At 42.3% G+C, this 23309-nt stretch overlaps 1 protein-coding gene across 6 annotated transcripts in view; it reads left to right on the top strand.

The window, feature by feature from the left end:
• CALN1 (calneuron 1) overlaps window positions 1-23309 on the top strand; it is a 470898-nt gene that overhangs the window by 229688 nt on the left and 217901 nt on the right. For all 6 annotated transcript variants that reach the window (XM_067705969.1, XM_067705966.1, XM_067705965.1 and 3 more), the window contains one exon: window positions 6706-6849. In XM_067705969.1, coding sequence (XP_067562070.1) covers window positions 6706-6849 — 144 coding nt within the window. The remainder of the gene's footprint in view (window positions 1-6705; window positions 6850-23309) is intronic.

The following is a 23309-nucleotide window of genomic DNA, read 5'->3' as shown; positions in this document are numbered from 1 at the left end:
CTCTATTAAATGCGGGACACTTCCGGGTTCCCGCTGCATCCCTGCCTTCTCCCATCAGATTTCCCTCCTCCTTCAGGGCCCCACCTCCCTTGCTGTCTGAGCTCTCACCTCTGTGTTCCCTAATTACTGAAACCAATTAGTTGTATTTGCAGACCAATAGATTATAATTAAATTGGAACTCATTCACACTAAAACCCACACCGGGATTGAACCAGCATCTTGTATGCAATTATGGTCATTCTATTCCCATTTTCCATCCTCATCGTATTTTCAGTATCACTGTCTTCAAAGGCTAGTCGTGTATTTCCACGTATTCACCAGGCCTGACTGCTTGGGTATCTCTCAGAGCCCTGGACTCCGCGTGGCCAAAATACCACGTCCCCTCCCTCCCTCCCTGAAATCATATGCTTCTTTCTGAATTTGCTCTCAGTTAATATCATCACTGCTCACCCCATCAGGCAAACTAGAAACCTCAGCAGCATCCTCAAATCATCCCGCCCCTAAACCCGGGACACCTGAGCCCTGGACCGCTCAGAAGTCTCTTGGTCCCCCTCCCAGCAGCTCCAGAGGTAGCTCTGGGCCCCCCATCTTCCCTTCGTCTCCAGGTGAGGGCTCTGCTTCTCATCCCTTGTCATTCTAGTCTTCACCACCCTGATGCCAGAGCCCTCAGTTTACGAACCAATCTGATCCTTTCTCTCTCTCTCTCTTTTTGAAAAATTTAAAACCATTAAGGGCCCCCTGTGGCCTACAGCAGGGGTTCACAAACTTTAAAAAGCCAAAGTATAACTATTTTAGGCTTGGTGAGCCAAACTGTCCCCGTCACAATGACTCAGTTCTTATTGTGTGGTCCAAGAGCAGCTGAAAATGGGCAACCATTGGTCAATGAATGGGCATGGCTGTGTTCCAATAAAACTTTATCGACACACAAGGTGGTGGGCCAGATTTGGCCACAGACCGTCGTTTGCCAACACCTGGCCTGCAGGTTAAAGCTCAGGTGACTTCGAAGTCTCTTTCAATCTTGCCCTAGCACACTTCTCCACCCTCATCTCTCGATGTTTCTACGCCCACCATGCAGCCAACGCGTTCAACACGCGCATCTTGGTGCCCTTTCTCCACTCAGCCTCCTTTCCCTTCTTTCCGAGGCCTTAAGATTCCAAATATCCAAGTGTAACCCTTTCACAGAACTGTGTGTTTGTCCTAAGGAAGGACTTCCGTGAGATTTGTGTAGACTTGTATTATTGGGCTTGTTGTTCTCTGTTGTGAATATCTGGTCACCCCTCTGTCTCTCCAACTGGAATGTAAACTTCTCAGAGCCTGGAAAGTTTTTCTGGCTACCTTTCTATCTTAGCATCGCATCTGCCATATAATAAATAAGCAGCGACTCTTCAGTGAGTGGATGGCTGTATTAATCAGCTCTACGTATTCATTTTTTGTCTTTCATAGAGAAGGAGGAAACTTTTCTAAATCTTTTGTCATTAGCTCAGCCCCCATTCTATTATTTCTCCAGACTTGTATCTTATATTTCCTGGTGCGTTTGTGTTGGTATTTAATAATTGTCTGGCCCAGCCTTGCTGAGCTGCATCTCTCTCCAGTTTTGCAGTTTCTCAATGGCATTTATCAACAGAAGGCATCTTGTTCATTCATAAAGCCCTCACATTTTGTGGTTAAAATCCCATATGCTTCCCAAACATACCTTTTTGTGGAGAATAAACAGATTTCACAGCTTGCGGGGATTGAGATAGGAAAAATTGTTCTTCCTTACTAATTTGAGTTTGCCAGTTAGCACAATGAATTTCAGCTGATTCTTCAGAGCTAGAACATTAGCCAATGACTATTGACTCTGCCTGGTGTCTGGGTTTCATCTGATACACACTCTGCTGGGGTGGCCTGATTAATGAGTCTGTTCTGCATGATCGCCGCACCTCTGCCATCGCTCCTGCCTGAATTGGCTATGACATAGGGAGCATCACAGAACCAAAGCATGGTTCTCAGAGGGCACTGGGTCCAGATGCAGGGGGTACCAGTGGTGGCTGCAGGTATTTTCAAGAAAATAGACTTGCTGGCATAATGAGCAGTACATCTCTTGTTCTCTAAAACAGGATCATTTCTATCCCAGGCCTTGCTTTGCTCCAGGACATCAACCTCACTCCAGGGAGGAGAGGCCCAGGTCCCTGTGGGAATGTAGACTTTGCTTCTGGGAGATTCCACAGGCAGAGAGTGGATTCCTTTTTTTCAGAAGATGTGTCTTACCGTGTTTCCTTTCATATTCCGCACAGTGACAGTTGGACAGGCTCCATGAGCATCATGGATGCCCCTCTGTGGTCCACGAAGTCACCTTGGAGAGGGCAGAACTGGCCGTGCTGGTTCCTGGTGTGCACATGCTTCGTGAGGCTGAGATTGAATCAAAGACCGAAAGCACGGCATGCTTATATAACTCCGAAGCACAAGGGACTTTCACCTAAAGAGGATATACATTCCAGTGGAAAGCACACCACGTTACTGAGTTGTTCCCAAAAACTTGATCTGTGGTCTCCACTTCCCGAGGATGGGGAAAGTGGCCAGAGCCCCTTCGTGCTGTGCCCAGGCTGCCTGTAGCCAGAGGCAGAGGGATCCGGCCTGCTCCCATGTCTCTGCTGTTCTATGGGCATATTTCTCACACCCTGTTCTGCTATTAAAAATAAAATGAGGCACACGTCACGTGTCTCAGACTGCAAGACCCATTTCCTTCTAATAAGCGTCTTGTTTCCTGGGCTTTCCTTACCCTGGAAAGATGAAATCTCTAGAGGCTCCCATTATGGATTTCTAGTTTTGTACTTTTTTTCCCCTCCTCTCTGCTACTTTGAAAGAAAACGAAGTTAGTGAGCTCTGTCTACCTCTGCAGATACAGACACACAGACCCTCCCCCCACACACACCACACACACACAGGAGCAGATATTCTTTTTTTTTTTTAAATAATTTACTGCTAGTTTCTTTTTTTTTTTTAAAGAGTTATCAATTTTACTGATTTTTTTTCCAGAGCTCCAGCTTTTTTTTCTGGCCGTGCTGCACGGCATATGGGATCTTAGTTCCCCGACCGGGGATCGAACCCACGCCCCCTGCACTGGAAGTGTGGAGTCTTAACCACTGGACTGCCAGGGAAGTCCCCCTGGGAGCAGATATTCTTTGTAAACAGAGAAGAGTGGCTTTGTCCCACTTACTTGGGGGCCATAGAAAACAGAACTCAGAGCTGAGATGTACCTGCCCCATCCCATCCTGTCCTGGGCTAGAGCAGGGCCAGCCTGGAGACTGCAGACAGGTAAACCATGGGGGTTTGAGGCCTCAAGGGAGCATGTTCCTTCAAGCAGGGCAGTTCTTGGAAGACCCCTGTGTGAGGTCTGATTTACCAAATCCAGTAGCCCAGGGGTGAGGCAACCCTAGGCATAACCCAGGCAGCAAGGTGAGGGCCGGGAGGCGTACCCACCAAGGCCCTCATTTCCAGGTCAAGTTCTCAAACATCCCCAACCAGCCCTCTCTGGAGTGACCAGTGTAAGGATACAGGCTCTTTCGCCAGTAAGATCTAGGGCATGCAGGGGACCACAGGAGCGAGGCCAGGCCCTGTCAACAGAAGGGGACCATCCTTCGGAGTGATACCATCAGCCCAGAGAGTTCAGGATTGAGTCAGAGGAATGGGAAGAGGAGATGGTACCTCAGGAGAGAAGTGGTCCAGAGAACAAGGGACAGGGCTCAGCCTGAAGCTGACCACCAGGCCGGCCCACCTGGGACTCCAGCCTCTTCTGGGACCCCAGGCAGGGCCCTTGTCATCATCTGACATTTTCTGCTGTTGCACGGTTTGTGTCAGCCCTGATGTACAAAACCCTATCGTAGAGGCTGGAAGGAGATCCAACCCAACCCAGTTTTCAGATGGGGACATTGAGGCTGAGGGAGAGGCCTGCCCTGGTCACAGGGCAGAGCTAGATGGACTTCCTTGTAGGCTGACTCCCGTCTCAGGAGACCTCCCTCTGTATCCTCCTGCCCTTGGCGTCGAGACTTGGGCTGAGTGAGGCGTGGTCTCTGCCCCAGTGTCCTTGAGCACTGTGTGACGTGATCTCAAGCTGAGCCGTGGCTCTAAGCTCTTTTAGGGCCACCTGGTACCTGGTAGGAAAACATATGGCTGCTTTAGGTAATATTGGGCATGGTTGCATTGATGAGAAAATTCTCAAAATGCAGACAAACCTCTTAATTCAGAATTTGGAAAGGGCTAAAATGTTTTCTATATCATCAATGGGAAAAAGAGGGGTGTTTGAACAGCAGATCAATAGGGTGTGAAAGAGAACACAGGTTTCCTGTTCTTCTCTTAAACACTCTAACGATGTCCACAGATCCTTAGAAAGGGGCTTAAAGGACCTTAAGGATTCTCTTGGCCAACCCAGCTCATTTACACATGAACAACCGAGGCCTCAGTATTTGGCTGCAGACCTAATGAGCTAACACGCCTGGCTGGGAGCCCGGGGTCTTGACTCCCAGGCTGCTTCCCTCTGCCGGAGCACACATTTATTCACGTAGCGCGTTCAGAGTGCTGAATTAGTACCGATAATGAATCTGCTGCTAATACCTGATGCTTATTTGTTCAGACTCATCGTGCATTGAACAGCTGTCCGTCTAGCGCCTCCTTCAGGGCGTAGGTGGGAACATACCGCCGTGAATGAAATGTATGAGGAGCTCGCAGCTCCGAGAAGCCGTGATTTCTGCACCATGATTTCATCCTATTTCTAGTTGGCACGTGCGAGGTGTCACGTGGGAGGAGTAAATGACCTGCTGAACAGTCGGCAGTGAGGGAACTTGGCTGTGGTGAGCAAAGGTGTTTTTGTGAAATATGCTGCCCTCATCTTGGTCTCGGAGGACCGATATGATTTGGGCAGGTAAAGAGGATTGCAAGGTATTTCAGGCGGAAGCACTTGATGGTAGAGTGTAGAGGGCTGAAAAACAACCCCCAAAGGTATCGGATTCCCATCCCTGGAACTTGTAAATGTCACCTTGGAAAAAGGGTCTTTGCAGATGTCTTTAAATGAAGGATCCTGGGATGGGGAGATTATCCTGGATTATACGGTGGTCCCTAAATGCAATCACAAGTGTCCTTGTAAGTGGGAGGCAGAGGGACATCACAGACAGAAGACGAGAAGGTGATGTGATCACAGAGCAGCTAGCTCTTGGAGTGAGGCGGCCACTAGCCAAGGAAGTAAGCTTGTAGGAAGAGGCAGGAGAAGAATCTTCCTTGGCTCCTCTGGAGGAGTGCGGGTCTGTCCCCACCTTGATTTTGCCCAGTGATACTGATTGGAGAGTTTTGGCCTCCAGACCGTGAGAGAATAACTTTCTATTATTTAAGCCACCACGTTTGTATGATTGATTACAGCAGCCCCAGGAAATTAATACAAATAGGAAAGGGAAAGCCTACTCGGGTAAGGGTTCAATGTGTTTGCTGGGAGGATAGTCAGATATTTAGAGAAGTGGTAACTACAGTTGACCCTTCATGGATGCTGAACCCATGGATTCGAGGGCCGGCTGCCCTGCCGATACCAAGGGACGACTGTAAAGGGTTAGGGCCAGCATCTTGCATTAGTTTGAAGAGTTCCTGCAAATTTCTGCCTGGATCTTATCTTCCCACCTGGAGTGAGGGGCTCTGGAGGGGAGCCACGATGTCCGGCAGATATCTCTGCAGTCCTAACTCCCGTGCTCCTTAGCTATAGGCAGCCGCTGCTTGTTGAATGGCCTGATGAATGCTGGCGGCTGCCGTAGCTGGGCTCACACTGGGTTTATTGATGACAAATCAAAGCTGTCTGGAGCTCAGAGACAATTGATGTACCTCTCATCCGCAGACTGTGATCTCCAATCGAATTCCCATGAGCTACCTCGCAGGGGTGTGATGTGTTAGGACATGCTCAGCCAACCCAGGATGAACAGGCGGCGGCGGCAGAGGTGGGGCTCTGGAGGGAGGCACTCTGGGTGGAAAGCAGAGCAACTCTGGTTGGGGTGAGAGGATGGGCGTTTCCCTGCTGGGTGAAATGGCCTTCTTGCTGGCAGAGTCAAATTCTCTGCCAGCCCCAGAGAATGTGATTAAAGATGGTTCTGGGGCTCTTAATGACACTCTTATTGATCTGAGGTTGTTTATGGCCATAAAACAGCTGTAAATTAGAGGAATGAAATAAAACCAGCAGGGTACTTAACTCCTGTCCTCCTAGGAGGTTGAGAAAGCTTTCGGCACAGCTCCTGCGGCAGCAGGGAGCTGAAATGTAAGTCTGCAAAGGGGAATCTCATTCTCCTTTCCTCCTGACAGTCCAAGCCAGTAGCTGTCTTCTCACCGCTGAAACCTAATCGTCATCCTTGTTGGGAAAGTGTCGGCTAACGCAATTCCCAGCTGGGACCACCGTTTAATTGTTTACCGGCTTCTGTGTGTTAGATGCTCAGGGCCAGTTATCTCCTCCTTCCAAAGCTGTTCTTCTGTTTTTATCCCCCTTCCCTCCCTTTCCTTTACTCCCATCTCCTTTTCTCTCCCTCTTTTTTTTCTTCCTTTCTTTTGTTCCTCTTTTGGCCACCCTTTTTATCAGATTAAAGAGTTTTGACACATCACTATTTGTAAAGCAGCTAGAAGTTTCCAACAATCGCCAACCATTTCAATGCAGTAGACCACACCTTGTGACATTGGACTTTCTTTGCTTTCCCCTTGTAGAGATCCGAGAGGCCTTTCGGGTTCTGGACCGAGACGGCAATGGCTTCATCTCCAAGCAGGAGCTGGGAATGGCCATGCGCTCGTTGGGGTACATGCCGAGTGAGGTGGAACTGGCCATCATAATGCAGCGCCTGGACATGGACGGTGAGACCCGGGCCTGCAGCGTCCCCCCACTGGGATGAGCCTGGACTCATCAGGGAGATCTTGGGTTTATGGGCCCTTGCACTTGGAGTCGAAAGACTTTGATTCATGTCTTGGTTTACCTTTGAGGCGTGGAAACTTGAACTAGATCAGGGTTTTTCAAACCACATTCCGTAGACCTCTAGGGGTCTGCAGAAGTGGTTCTGGGGCCTCTAGAGGGAGCAGGGTGAGGAAGGGGGCCTGGCTGATGGAGCACTGAGAAGGGTTTTGTTTTGCTTTCAGAACAGCTTTGTTGAGAAAGAATTCACACACCATGAAATTCACCCACGTAACTTATGCAATTCAATGGCTTTGAGTGTATTCACAGATTTGGGCAACCAATGGCATAATCAATTTTAGAACATTTTCACCATCCAAAAGGAAACCCTGTACCTCTTATTCATCACCTCCCCATCCCTCTATCCCCCACCAAGTCCTAGGCAACCACTCATCTCCTTTCTGTCTCTATGGACTGACCTCTTCTGGCTGTTTCATGTAAATGGAATCATGTAATACACAGTCCTTCGTGACGGGCTTCTTTCACTTGGCATAATATTTGCAGGGGTCATCCATATTGTAGCACGTATCACTACTTCGTTGCTTTTTATGGCCAAATCATATTCCATCATTTGGCTATAACAGTTCTTTTCTCTGTCTTACATACTGGGTTTCTACATACAATCACATTGAGGAAAAGGGTCTCACTGTATTTAAACAGTTCTGAAAAATGACGGCATTTGATGATCCTTAAGATTCTTTCCTGCTCTAAAACTGGCTGTGACCTTCCTGCCTTGGCTGAAGGTCCAGGAAGGAGCCTCCTTATTTTGTTGTTTTCAACACACACTCTCCCCCTCTGAAAAGCAGCTTGATTCCAGGTGTAAAGGTTCAGAGTGGTGGGCTGTGGGGACTCGGGTATACTCACGAAGTAGAGACCAAGTAGAAGGAAACATAGGAGGGGGCAGGATATCTCTCTTTGGGAGAGATAGATGAAGACCCTGGTAGGGAGATGTTTGCTTGGCCTGCAGACTAATTGCAAGAACGTGGCCGTGTCCTGTTACCCTGCTGGATTTGTTGGAAGGATGATAATAAGTATGACCATATGGTGAATGGACCCCAGTGCCAACCAGCAAGTGCAGCTGTGGGCATGTATTTGCTGGTTCAGGAAAGAGATATTTTATCGGCGATGTTCAGTTGTATGTGGAGTGCCAACCCTGTCCTTACAGCCTCGACGGATTGTGGCTCACTGGGTCTTTGCAGGCCTGAGTCGACCTTGCTTTGTGTGTAGAGGTATTTCTGACAACCTGGGGCAAAGCACATGTTGTGTATGTCCATGAATTCCCATCATCACTTCAGAGATACATTTCCAGAAAAAAAGAAAAAAAAGAGTTTCTTCCTTAAAAGAAACTCTCCCACAACTTGTAAAATAAAACATGGTCAACTGGACTAAAAGCAAATGGAATTAGCAACGTTTAGTCAAAATGATCTGGGGCTATCGTGGGAGAGTCACTCCTCTGAGATTTAAGGGTCTTCGTCCAGGTCCATCCTTGTTCTTTGTATATTCATTCATCAGACCCTGGCTCATGGGGAATTTTTACATTTTTTTTCAAATCATCCCTGATTCCACCGGGACTTGGGAGTCCCCAGGGGATCTCGTGTTGATGGTGCTGTCCAACGGGCCCGTCAGGACTCAGGCATCCATATATAGGGGTTACAGTTTAAGAGACTTCAGGTTTCACCAGTTTATTTGCAACATCATACTTAGCGACCAGTGCCGAGGGTGGAACTTCCAAGCAAAGCGTGTAGAGAATTGCTATTAGTTCCTTTAACAGAAGCCAAAGTCATTGGCCTTTTTCATGGTGAGCCCATCAGGTGAAAACACTGCTATTTACCTTTTTTAAAAAATTTTCTTTTTATTTATTTATTTTTTGGCTGCACTGGGTCTTTGTTGCCGTGTGCGGGCTTTCTCTAGTTGCGGCGAGAAGGGGCTACTCTTTGTTGCGGTGCGCGGGCTTCTCATTGCGGTGGCTTCTCTTGTTGCAGAGCACGGGCTGTAGGCACGCAGGCTCAGTAGTTGTGGCTCGTGGGCTCTGGAGCGCGGGCTCTAGAGCTCAGGCTCAGTAGTTGTGGCACACGAGCTTAGCTGCTCTGCGGCATGTGGGGTCTTCCCGGACCAGGGTTCAAACCCACAGCTTCCTCAAAGTTTTGTTGCCTCCAAAAGATTCAGCGCACAACAAATGCAAACAATGTAGCAGAGTAGGCTAAAAGAATTGCTTTTGCAACATATCAAATGCTTAAGTGTGGAAAGAGCTGAGGGAAAAAAAATGCCCAAGCTGAGGCTGAGGTGTGTGTTTTTACATGTTTTGCAAATGATGCTGGTAAGTAAAATTTCTGGGGTCCTGAGTTCTGGATATGGATGGATTGTCTGTTTTTCAGTGTCCTTCTCTTAATGGGGCCTTTTGAGCTGTTCTTTTAAAAAAAAAAAAAAGTCAGGTTCTAATTATATCCTTCCTCCCCAGCTTCTGTAACTGGGGATTCTCTGCAGAGATTTGGCCCTGCCTAATTAAGCTTCTCTTTGGCGTGAAACTTGTAGAATGGCAGAGGTTTTTATGGTGAAATGCCACACACACACACACACAAGCGTTTGGGCCAGAACTTAGGATTCTTTGCTGTAAGATGACCACGCCTCCTGGCCCGCAGATCCTGGTCCTGGTATCCAGGGGCGGCAGGAAGATGGCGGTGCCTGCCTGCATCCCAGCTGGCTGTGATTAGCAGCAGGTCTGGCCCACATACTGATCTTTTCTTTCTGGGGTCCCTGTTGGTTTGCCCGACGGTGAGGTCATAGCTTCGGCACGAGGCCCAGATGGAATTAGCCTGAGTCTGTGCAACCTTAGTCTCTCCATGAGGCTTTCATTAGGTGGTTCCTTGGGAGTGGGGTGCCTTGCCGGCTCTGCGTGTAACAGTAACCTCCCTGGATTAGGGAGCTCAGTGGGGTTTCCTGGACACAGAGCCAGGAGGAGCCTGACGGTACCAGTGTGTGTGGAGCTGGTTTTCCAGAGGGTGGAATGGAAGACAGGCAGTAGGGTCTGGAATTGCTCACCTGGCCGTGGCCCATTTGCCTTCAGTGCTGGGAATGAGCTGTGTGTGTGTACCGCCTAGGCCAAACTACTCCAAGTTAGATAAACAGAAAACCCAAACTTCTGCCCAATGGTGCAGTGCTTGCTTTATGGCCCATGACTGCAAATGTCCTTTCAGCCTCTGCAGCTGATATGACTTTTGTCCTGACACCAGTTGGGGACCAAGATTCACCTTTCCTGGATGCTTTATGCCAGGATCTCACCTTCAGCCCAGTTTCTGGAAGCCTGCAGTCCTCTCCGTCAGGCTCCTGGAGGCATTTAAGCCCAGTGCCCTAAGACACTCCTGGCATTGGGAAATCAATTTCTCTCCAATGCATCGCAGTACCAGTTATGTACCATCCTTGGAGGAATTGATCAAATAGTCACTCCCCCGCCACCGAAACTATCTACAAAGGTTAAAACTTTTGCATTAGAAACAGGTTGAGAAAGAGACTGTGGGCTCTGCCATGCCCCCTCTGCTCCCATCAGCTCTGTAGCTCCCATGATAGCTCCTGGGGCCCCTCAGAGCTTCCTGTACTGTTCACTGGGGGATAAGGGCTTGGTATCTTCAAGACCAAAGGGATATTTTTGACTCTTTTCTACATTTTAATGGTTTCACAAACCACACCACTGTGGCCATCTGGAGTGAATCCAGCCAGCTTTGCAAGTAATTTCCTGAAACCATCAAACCATCAAACCAGGAGGTGCTTTCGGCAGCCAATGGCCTCTGCATGGGTCCCACTCACATTTCTTAACGCAGCCCTCTCCTTTCCAAGCGGCCCTCACCTCTCGTTCACTCAAGGAACAAAACAAATGCAGCCCTTGCCCTCTGCATCCGTGATTTTCCTTCTACCCCTCAGAGAGGCAGAATCTCGTGAAATTCCAATGAATCTGGGGTTTTGAAATGAATTCTTATCTCTCAACAGGTTTGTAGGGCTTTTCTTTCTTTCTTTTTTTTTTTTTTTAAGGTTCACCACTGTCTGGATGGTGAGTATGATTCAGCTTAGTTCCATTTAAAAAGGATTTATCTGGTGTCCATTATGTGTGGATTTGCTTAATTTTATGGTTGGCAAGATGCACTTTCGGTTCACTTTGAGGCAAACCACTAGCTGCAAAGAACGAAATTATGGCCAGAGTCACATGAAAAAGTTAGCAGTGTCTCCATTTTTAGCCTGTGTATTGATCCTTTGCTGGTTAGTCATATAATTATGACTTTGCTGTTTTCATTTGTGATCTTCTAGAAGACAGAAAAGTATAAGCTTAATTCCAAGTACAGCTCACCTCCACTTCACATTCAAACACTAATTTGGATGCTCTGAAACTGGCCTAGGTCTATTGTGTGAGCTCAAACACACACTTCTTTTATTTATTTATTTAGAAGTATAGTTGATTTACAAGGTCATGTTATTTTCAGGTGTACAGCAATGTGATTCAGTTATGCATATATATATACACACACACACACACACACACACACACACACACACACACACACTTTTCAGGATTCTTTTCCATTATAGGTTATAACAGATATTGAGTATAGTTCCCTGTGCTATGCAGTAGGTCCTTGTTGCTTATCTATTTTGTGTATAGTACTATGTATATGTTAATCCCAAACTCCTAATTTATCTCTACCCTTCCTTTCCCCTTTGGTAACCATAAGTTAGCTTTCTAAGTCTGTGAGTCTATTTCTGTTCTGTAAATAATTTCATTTGTATCATTTTTTTAGATTCTTCCTGTAAGTGACATTATATGATATTTGTCTTTCTCTGACTTACTTCACTTAGTATGATAATCTCTAGGTCCATCCATGTTGCTGCAAATGGCGTTACTTCATTCTTTTTTATGGCTGAGTAGTATTCCATTGTCTATATACACTTTTTTTCTGTATGTGAGGGAAGATGCTCACCCACAGACTCCGTGAAGTGGGACCATCTGAGGGAAGAAGCTGGAGCTTTTTAGCATTAAGCACAGGTTCCTGAACTTGAGTGCACATCAAAGAAAAAAAAAAAAGAGGAAACGTGCTAAACAAACAGACCAGTAGAGTCAAAAACCCCAGGGTGGGGCACAGGAACCTGCATCCTTTAACAAGGCTGAGCAAGAAGGTCTGAGGAGGAATAAATGCCTAAAAAGCAAATAAGGATTTTTTTCCGCTGGGGATTTGATGAAGAAAGAACAGTCTGTGGTCAGTCAGTCCTGCCTAAAAGCTGGAGGCCCTCCCAGTGCTTGCACATGCTGGGGGCTTGGCTTCCTCCCTCCTCCAGCTGTGGCCCAGGGGCTTGCAGAATCGCCATCACCTGGGAGCTTGCTTAAAATGCTGACTCTCAGGCCCACCCCAGACCTGCTGATTCAGAGCCTGTATTTTACCAAGACTCATGTGCACAGTCAAGTTTGAGAGGTATTAGTCTAGGGCACACCATCAGAAACAGGAAGCAAACCCAAATGTGTTTCCTCATTTGAGGACCTCTCCCATGCAGTTGCAGCCCTTCCCTAATCTCCTGCCGGTACCTCAAGGCAAAGATTTGTAACTAAAAGCTGGAAGTAATTCACAAAGCCAAAGTTTTGGTGAAGGTCAATCAGGAAAATCTCTCTCCATCTGTTTGCATTTGTGAATAAGCATGATTGGCATCAAACTATTTCATATTTCATTCTATGTTAGGGAATTACTGCTGAATGTATTTCGACCTTATTACGGTAAGTCTTCACTGGGTAATGATAATGATAACTAATACTTATGTAATGCTTGCCATGCTCCCAATAATAACTTTGAGTATGATAGTACTGGCTAACACATCAGAGTCTTCACCATGAGCTGCTGTTCTAGCGCTTTACGTATTAACTTATTTAGTCCTCACAACAGCCATAGGTACTAATATGATCCTCATTTTATACATGAGAATAATGAAAGACCGAAGTTTCAAGTTACTTGCCCATGTCACGCTACTAGTAAGAGCCCTATGCATTTAAGATCTTAACCACACATCTTGTAGATACGTTGTTATTCTTTTTGTGATTTAATGGACGTAGATCACTCAGGGTGACAACGGGACATTGAAGCAGTGACTTAACAGGGCACAGGCACACATGCATACACATACCAGAGTCATGATGTCACGTAGATATTTCAAACCTATATGTGAGTGTTCTGGTTATCAGTTACCATTCCAGGTAGTCTCCTGCTGTCAACTTTGGTTGGATGATAAACTCCAGCTACTCTCCAGGTTATCCTTGCATGAGTCAAGCCCGACCCTAAAGCAGAATTTGTGAAATGAAGATGTGTGAGCTACTGGATTTCTTGTTGCTTTAGCGAGGGGTGTCCTTTAGGGCCTTTGGGGATATATAGTGATAGTGGATGTTTGCGGAAAACCCACTCCGACTTTCCTATTACCCTAGGCAGCTCCTGACAGGAAGGGTCTGCCATCTCAATTGTATTGACAGTTGCTCACACTGAACCCAAGTTTCCGCTAAAGACCAAACTGTTGAAGCCACTTCCAGCTACTCAGTCCAGCATACTAAAAACAGTATTTCTGGCCCTTAGGCTCATTTCATTAAGAGCGTCCTCAGCCAATATTATATTCTGTCTCCCTTGTTTTAACACCCTGGAACCCATTGCTACACCTCTCCCCCCAGTTTACAATGAGATAAATTAGCAACATCTTGTGACTGTGTCCTTCTCCCATTAGCAGACTTGGAACTTCTCCTGGGATGTGCTGATCTGATTCTAGTCATGGGTTTAGTGGCAGTGAAACTTGGTAGAAGTAGATCTTGAAAATGGGCATCTCTGTTCAAGGCAACTGCCTCATCTATGTTTATTTCCAGTCTTCAGGGTCACCAGGCTCTTCAAGCTGATCTTGTCTGACCTAAGGGACGTGTCAGAGAGGACACCAAGGAGACTTGGCCATTCAATTTTCTGAATCCACGCAGAGGTCCCCACTCTAAGTCTCAGGTCCCACTTCTTTCCAACCAGTGCCCTAAATTTCACATAAGAGACTTGATGAGTCTGTGACTTCAACTTAATAATTCTTTGACCACCCAATTAAATTTGGAGTCTTCCCTTCAGTTGTAAGAAATAAGTGATTATCTGGGACTACCCTAGAAGCACTCTGGTTGTCTGACCGTAACCTGAGCTGAGAGTTTCAAGACCTGAGCTTGTTAGAAGCAGCCTTGTTGTCATAATTGCTATTGTAAAAGTCAAACATAGTAGCTACATGAGTCTTCAAAAGCCTTGCTTCAATAATTATTTTATCCCAAGAAACCACAGATGACATTTAGTTAATTATGATGCCAGTCATGCCGTAGGTAACAGTATGCCATTTTTCATTAGCAAGGAGGTCAGCACTTCATTTAAGATCATAGATAAGCAGGCCAATCTCAGAATCCCACTTGAGTAGTTTGTTTTCTCCTGATACCACATACTGTGTCATCGAGAAAACAGAAGTCATCCTGGATTCCTAGGAGGGAAAGTATTTTGTGAAATGTAAGAACCTGCTGAAATTCTTCATACATAAATAATATTTCTCTTAGGCAGAATTTACCAAAAGGAATATATGAAAATGCCCATCTCAGAACACCCAGACCAGTATCGAGTATTATTTAACAAATCATTACTAATATGATTGGTGAAAAACGGGGACTTAGTTTTTACTCATAAGTGAGATGATATATTTTTCATATGTTGATTGGTTATCTATTTTTTTTCCTTTTTGCAGATTGTCTTTTTTTTTTTTTTTGGTCTGTTTCAGTAAGGACAGGCTAAATTATGCTATAGTGATAAATAATCCCCCCAAATGTCAGTGGCTTAATACTACAAAGTAGAACGTCTCACCCAGGCTATATGTCCATTGGGGGCTGGCTGGGAGTTTCCTCTTAGTCATCCTCACTCAGGAATCCTGGCAGAGGGAGACTTCTGTCTGTACTTCCATGATAGCTGTGGCAAGGGAAAGAGACTGAGTGAAGCACTTAGTGATTCTTAAAGTTTTTGTCGCTTCTCTTCTCATCTCATTGGATAGAGCAAGTCATGTGGCTGTACCTCATATCAAGGGCTGTTGGGAAGTTGAATCTGACTCCGTGACCACAAGGGTATGAACGGGAAATGTTTGAACAACACTAATGATGACTTATGGATTTTAGGCTTTTTCTTTTTTCATTAGAATGTTACATTCATTGCAAAATTTTATTTCAGGAAAAATTTTTAGAAATACTATGAATAGGGGCAAAAATGATTATTACACATGATTTTACACATTCCTTTAGACTTGATCAAGTACATAAAACTAAGTAACAGAATTTGAATGACATTGAATGTGCATGTATATGAGTGTGTGTGAGTGTGTGTGTGTGTGTAATATAAATTTTGTTCCTTTGAAAAGAGAATACTCTTCTTTCGAAGTGATTCTGGAATGTTAGCAAACATGACTGTGTATTAGGCCACAAAGACAACCTAATTAAATTCCAAAGGACAAATATTACAGGTACATTCTTTGACTACAATGCAGTAAACCAGAAATTAATAACAAACTTTTGAATAAGAATCCCACCCGCTTGGAAATGTGAAAATGAAAAACCAAAAATCTTTCAATTTAATTAACAGATCCAAGAGCTGATTCTTTGGGGAAAAAAATGCAATAAATTGACAAATAAAGCATATTTATTTAAGGATTAAAGAGAGTTATCACTAAACTAAGCTAGAAATGAAAAAATATGGAAGAGTTTTAAAAAGAATACTTGATACAATTTTATGTGAATACATTTGAACATCTACATGAAATGGAGATTTTTGGAAAAATATAAGTAATTGAAACTGATTCAAGCTGAAATAAGTAGTCTAAATCAGAAGTTGCATACTTGCAGCCTACCAGCCAAATTCAGCTCTTAGCCATGTTTTATTTGTCTCACACATCATTTTATAAAGCAGAAAATCTCATATTAAAAATCTGCATTTTTCCCTCTTAAAATATGGGAGAATTTGACAAGTCTGGCCCTGCATTCCTTCACTGCAATAATTTGGTGGAGTTGAGTAGCTATCCTCTCTAGGCAGGGCAAATGCCATAGTCTCCACCAGTCCCTATTGCCTTATACCTGCCTGTTCTCTTTTGATGGACTAGCTTAGGCCCTATGGACATGGGAGTTTGTGACTCTGCCTAAATCGACCAGTGAGTGATGAGGGCCTCTTTCACTGCTGAAGCAATCAATTTTTCATTTCCTTTCATTTTAATTGTAAGGTGTTTTTGTTTTGATTTTCTGTTTTGGTTTATGTATTGCTTATTTTTTGTCATTTCTAGCAACTTCAGTAGATTACTTATTTTAATTTAATTCCTCGTTATTTAATAATTAAGGCAACTAGGACAATAAATTTGCCACTGAGAAGACTTTAGTAATCTCTCCAAAATTTTGATAGATAGTTTTGTTTCATTCTTCTCTATATAATATTTTATTATAGTTTTTACTTCCCTCTGCTCCCCTACAGTTTTTTTAGGGGAAGTGTTTTGTAGTTTCCAAGTCACTGGGATTCTAAATTTCTAGTTTACATTTAAATTTTCTATTTTCGTTGCCCATTGGAAAATAAATATGACCTGCTATTTGCTAGGATTTTCTTTGCAAGCAAGAATACGATGAACTTTTGTGAAGGTATTTCCTCTATGGTATAGGCTTTTACATATGCATAGAAGTTATCTTGATATTACGTATATCCCTTCCACCTGTATTTTTGGTTATTTTATCTGAGATAAATTACTGTGATGTGTCAAAGTCTCCCACTGCTGTTACCTTGCTTCCTCGGTGTACTTCCAACTGTTTTTATTTTAATTTTTAATGCACTGTCTGCCCTCATAGTGGATTTTACCTTTTATCAATGTAAATGTTCTTGAAACGCTTTTGAGTTATGCTTTTGCTTTCTGTTGATTTTTACCACATAACCTTTTTGCCTGTGTTTGCATAACATTTATTGTTATGTGTGGTCATTGGGGAACATTCACAATTATTCAGCTTCTTCCAGGAACACAGTGCACTGCACTCCTGCCCTTTCTGTGTGATTTTGTTAGGTGTATAAAGCAATTTGTGCCACTACGTTTTAATTTTTAATTATTCTGAGAGCCTTTTTATGGGCAAGCTTAACCTATCGTTTATTTCAGAATTTTTCAGTTGGGTCTTAATTCTGTTATTTTGTTTTATGCTGGTTTCCATGTGTACCTAAGGTATTTAATTTGTCTTCTTTCTTGACTACAGTGGGTTTGTTGTTTTTTTTTTTTTTTTAATACAACGGATTTTTTTTTGGCCATGTCATGTGGCTTGCAGGATCTCAGTTCCCCAACCAGGGATCCGACCTGGGCCGTGGCAGTGAAAGCCTGGAATCCTAACCACTAGGCCACCAGGGAACTCCCACAGTGGGTTTTTTAATTGAAATATAATTGACATATAACTTTATATGAGTTTCAGGTGTACAACATAATGATTTGATATTTATTTATGTTGCAAAATGATCAACACAATTAGCCTAGTTAACGTCCGTCACCGTACATAGTTACATAATTTTTTTCTCTTGATGAGAACTTTTAAGATCTATTCTCTTAGCAACTTTCAATTATGCAATACAGAATTATTGTTAACAGTAGTCACCATGCTGTACATTACATTCCCATGACTTATTTGTTTTATAATTGGAAGTTTGTACCTTTTGTCCACCTTCACCCATTTCACCCACCCTCCACCCCCTACCTCTGGCAACCACCCATCTGTTCTCCGAATTAATAAGCTTGAATTTTTTTTTTTAAGATTCCGTATATAAATGAGATCATGTGGTATTTGTCTTTCTCTGACTTATTTCACTGATACCCTCAAGTTCCATCCATGTTGTCACAAATGGCAACTTTCCTCTTTTTTTATGGCTAAATAATATTGCTCTGTGTGTGTGTGTGTGTGTGTGTACGTGTGTGTGCTGCATCCTCTTGCTCCATTCATCCATCAATGGACACTTAGTTTGTTTCTGTATCTTGTCTATTGTAAGCAGTGCTGCAGTAAACAAGGGGGTGCAGGTATCTCTTTGAGTTAGTGTTTTCATTTTCTTCAGGTAAGTACTCAGAAGTGGAATTGCTGGATCATATGGAATTTCTGTTTTTAATTTTTTGAGGAACTTCTATACTGTTTTCCAGAGTGGCTGCACCAGTTTGCATTACCACCAGCAGTGCACAAGGGTTCTCTTTGCTCCACATCCTCATTCACACTTGTTATTTCTTGTCTTTTTTTTGCGGTACACGGGCCTCTCACTGTTGTGGCCTCTCCCGTTGCGGAGCACAGGCTCCGGACGCGCAGGCCCAGCGGCCATGGCTCACGGGCCCAGCCGCTCCGCAGCATGTGGGATCTTCCCGGACCGGGGCACGAACCCGTGTTCCCTGCATCGGCAGGCGGACTCTCAACCACTGCGCCACCAGGGAAGCCCTTCTTGTCTTTTTGATAATAGCCATTTAGCAGGCATGAAGTAGTATCTCATTATGGTTTCAGTTTGCATTTCCCTGATGATTACCTTTCCATGTACCTGTTGGCCATCTGCATGTCTTCTTTGGAAAGACGTCTCTGCAGATCCTTTGTCCATTTGTAAATCGGATTGTTTTTCGCTATTGACTTTTATCAGTTCTTTATATATTTTGGAAATTAACCCCTTATTAGATATATGATTTGAAAATAAATTTTCCCATTCAGTAGGTTGCCTTTTCATTTTGTTGATGATTTCCTTTGCTGTACGGAAAGGGTGTTTTGTTTTGTTTTGTTTTGTTAGTATTACCCTCTCAGTTGTTTGGAAGTGAGATATCTTACTTTCAATTTTTCTAGTAATGGCCACAAAGTTTTTGCGAATTTAACTCCTAACATCAGCTACAAATTAATAATACTTGCTTTTGTGGAAGATGAGAAGTTAACTGTCTCCCCCTTTTCTCTTTTCTATTCTTTGTTAATTTCAATATATGGCTGTTATAAATATGCCTCCCCCTTTCTAAAAACAATTTTTATTATTTTCAATTATAAAGAATATGATCAGTTTTATAACCATATTTGAAACACTTATTTTGCCTGTACATTTAACCGGTTTGAGTGCTTACACCCAGCCATATTTAACTCATTTTCTGCTTCTTATTTTAATTAGCATGCATTTGTTTCTGCATAAACTTTCTAAAATGTCATTGTTATTGTGTTTTTTTTTCCGAAAGTTTACTTCAATCCTAAATCTTCTGAGTATTTGAAATCTGAGAATGTCCTTCTCTTGATACACAGATGACGACTTGGTTTAGGTATAGAATTCTTGGGTTTCAGCCTTTTGTTTTTAAAGTTCTGTGATTGCTACTCCATGATTTTTGGTTTTTCGTGTTGTGAGGAAACTCATGACCAACCTACTTCTTATTCCTTGTGAATAACCTTATGTTTTTAGGGTGTGATTATTATCTGTGAAGTGTGAACATCTCACCCGCCTGTTTACTTCTCTGTGTTGTAGTTGCTAACGGTGGTTGGTGCTTGGTTATCGAAGATGTTGGGGTTCTTTGCGGTATGAGTCACACTCTCAATTTTCCAAAGTTTTTTCCCTAGGAAATATTTTTTTCCACCCTTTCTGTTTTCCACCCTCTTTGCTCCACAGATTTCACTCTCTCTTTCTAGCCTTATATGCAGATTAGATCCTGGGCTGTGGTCTCTGCATCTCCCCCTCAGCCGTCCTTTCTCCTTCTTTGTCTTCAGTCTTTTGCATTTCTCACATATATTTTGTTCTTCTCTACTTTGAGGTTTTCCAGTGAAAAGTCTACTGATCACTGGATTTTATTTCTGTGACACTGCCTTCTCATCTCCGTAATCTTTTTCTTGTCACTTTTCTAACTTGGTTGGTACAGCATCTTCTCGGTGTTGTTGAGGAATACACTGGATACTTTTTGAACATTCTTTGGTATATCTGTTTGAGAGTGAGGTAGTTGCCAAGTTCTGAGCAACTGGTTGTCACTTTTGAACCACAGCATCTCTTCATAGGTCTCTTGATTTTCCAGTAGAGGCAGATCCAGCCTGCCTAATCCAGCGTGCAGATCCAGCGACCTGACTCAGGGTCAGGTCAGACTAGGCTCCAGCAGAGATGGATGCAGGACAGTAGGCAAATCTGCTTCTAGCGCCATGCAAAGAAGGGGTGATGTGAAGGAATTGTAGGCGGTACTTACTCAACAACCTAGGAAATCGAAGAGGAAGCCAAGTAGGTGTCTCTTACAAGAGGGATCCCAGTATACCTGGAATCCCTGTAAAAAATGCTCCCTGAAGTTTCTGTGTCTGTGTTATGTGGGTCCATCTCATTTTTCCTTTTTGCCTTTTTGCCTTATTTCTGTGAGTAGAAATTTTTAGATCAAATAGTAATGGTAATTGCAGACGTTTTTTTCTTGTTTTTGATTTTAATGGAAAAGTCCCCAGATTTTGAACTTAAACTTGCAAATGGTATTGATTGCTGTTTGATACGAATATTAGTTATAACGTTAAGCTAATATATCGTATTCTTGATTTACCTTTTTTTCTTTTAAAGCAATCATGGCTATTAGGTAACTTTCTGACATCTATTGAGATAATTATATAGTGTTTATTATTTTATCCGTTGATCATATGTACTATTTAATTGAATTTACTAAAATTAAAAAACTCCTACAGTTCAGGGATGATTCTTCAGGATGAGTTTCTCTTCCAATATCCTGTTGTGTTTGACTAGCTATTGTCTGGGGTTTTTATTTAGGTTTTTGCATTTATATCGGTGAAAAATAATTGATCCATTGCTTTTTCTTTCCATTTGGCAGGTTTTTGTATCAGGGTTTGCTGAACTTATAAAGGTATTGGAGACTTTTCCATCTTTTTATGTACCAGAAGAGATTATAAAATAATTATTTCTTAATATTCACACATATTCCTATGAAATCATGTAAACATAAAAGTTTGGGAGTATTCTTTAACAGTATTTAGTTTATATTGTGTTTACTAATCTGTTCAAATGGTCATTTTCTTTAGTGAATTTGATTATCTATTTGTTCCCGGAAATTACCCATTTCTTTTGGTTTTCAAATGTGTTAACCTAAATGTATACTTGTTTGTCATTCTTTATATGTTGATATCCTTTAATTCTGTAAATATATCATCTTTGTGATTTCTAATATATATATACTTATTTTATCTCTTTCTTCTTACTTTGATTTCCAGATGATTTTCCTTATATATATATTTTCTCAGAGAATTATATCACCATCTTGATTATCAGTGATATTAGTTCAGTTTTTGGAGGGAGGGTTTACATTGTGAACTTTACTTCTGCTAGTAGTTTTTTAGTTTTGTTGTATTCTTTCCTTATTTTCCCCAGCTTCTTGCTCATCTCAGCCTTTACCAACTGATTTCTAATTTTTAATTGATTCATAATTCAAATAACCTAAAATGCATAATTCTTGAGTGCAGTTTGAGGGGTTTTGACAATTCTATATGGCAGTGTAATTCATGCCCTAATACAAAATATAGAAACTTTCTTTAGTCCCTTGACAAATAAATTTTCCTACTCTGTGGCTTATATATTCATTTCTTAATAGAATCTTTGGATTAGCAGATACTTTAAGTTTTGATTAAATCCAATTTATCACTTTTTTTTCATGTTCAGTGATTCTTGTCTAAAAATTTTTGCTTACATCAATAATGTTATTAAAATATTTTACTACATTTTCTTCTAGAAAATTTATGATTCTAGCTTTTAAATTTAGGTTTGTGATCCACATGAAATTCATTTCTGTGTATGGAGTGTGGTAGAAGTTGAGGTTCAGTTTGCCCACTACAAGTTTTTGGTTATTTTAAGCACAATTTGTTAAAAAGACTTTTCTAGCCAAGTCATTGAATTGACTTGGAACCTTGATTGGGTATCGATCGACCATAAGTGTGACAGCCTGTTTCTGCATTCTGTCTTCTATTCTATTGACCTATTTGCTCTATCTATTTTGTACACTAACACATACTGTCTTGATTCCTGTAGTTTTATGTCAACTCTTGAAATCAGGATGTGTATGTCCTGAAACTGTTCATCTTTTCCAAAATTATTATGGTTATTCTAGATCCTTTGCATTCCCACATAGATTTTAAAATCAGCTTGTAAGTTTTGTCAACAAAACTACCTGGGATTTGGATTGCAATTGCATTAAATCTGTAGATGAATTTTAATAGAATGGACATATTAACAACAGCAGGTCTATAAAAAGGGTATGTCTCTCCGTTTCTTTAGATCATATTGAACTTTTCTCAACAATATTTTATGTTTTATTTTGGATGACTCGCACATCTTTTGTTAGATTTATTCTTAGGTACTGATGCTTTTTTGTTTTTATTTTTATTGGAGTATAGTTGCTTTACAATGTTGTATTCGTTTCTGCTGTACAGCAAAGTGAATCAGTTATATGTATACATATGGCCCCTCTTTTTTAGATTTCCTTCCCATTTAGGTCACCACAGAGCACTGAGTAGAGTTCCCTGTGCTATACAGTAGGTTCTCATTAGTTATCTATTTTATACGTAGTAGTGTGTATATGTCCATCCCAATCTCCTAATTCATCCCACTCCCCCTTCCCCCCCTCGATATTGACACCATTGTAAATTATATTGTTTTAAAATTTTGCTTTCAGATTGTTTGCTACTGGTATGTAGAAACACAGTTGCTTTTTTTTTTTTTTTTTTTTTTGGTAATACAGTTGCTTTTAAAATTGAATTTCTATTCTGATATCTTGCTAGTTCTAGTAGTTTTTAATACTTCCATGAGATTTTCTACATACTCAAAGGTATTGTTTGTGACAAATAGTTTTACTTCTTCCCTTCTAAGTTTTATGTCTTTTATATTTCTTTTCTTTTTTTTTTTTTTAACATCTTTATTGGAGTATAATTGCTTTACAATGGTATGTTAGTTTCAGCTTCACAACAAAATGAATCAGTTATATATATACATATATTCCCATATTTCTTCCCGCTTGCGTCTCCCTCCCTCCCACCCTCCCTATCCCACCCCTCCAGGCGGTCACAAAGCACCAAGCTGATCTCCCTGTGCTATGCGGCTGCTTCCCACTAGCTATCTACCTTACGTTTGGTAGTGTATATATGTCCATGCCTCTTTATCGCTTTGTCACCGTTTACCCTTCCCCCTCCCCATAGCCTCAAGTCCATTCTCTAGTAAGTCTGTGTCTTTATTCCTGTTTCACCCCTAGGTTTTTCATGACATTTTTTTTTTTTAAATTCCATATATATGTGTTAGCATATGGTATTTGTCTCTCTCTTTCTGACTTACTTCACTCT

This window comes from Pseudorca crassidens, chromosome 15 (assembly GCF_039906515.1).
Source record: "Pseudorca crassidens isolate mPseCra1 chromosome 15, mPseCra1.hap1, whole genome shotgun sequence".
NCBI lineage: Eukaryota > Metazoa > Chordata > Mammalia > Artiodactyla > Delphinidae > Pseudorca > Pseudorca crassidens.
The sequence above is the reverse complement of the archived record's forward strand: the minus strand, read 5'-3'. Positions and strand labels throughout refer to the sequence as shown.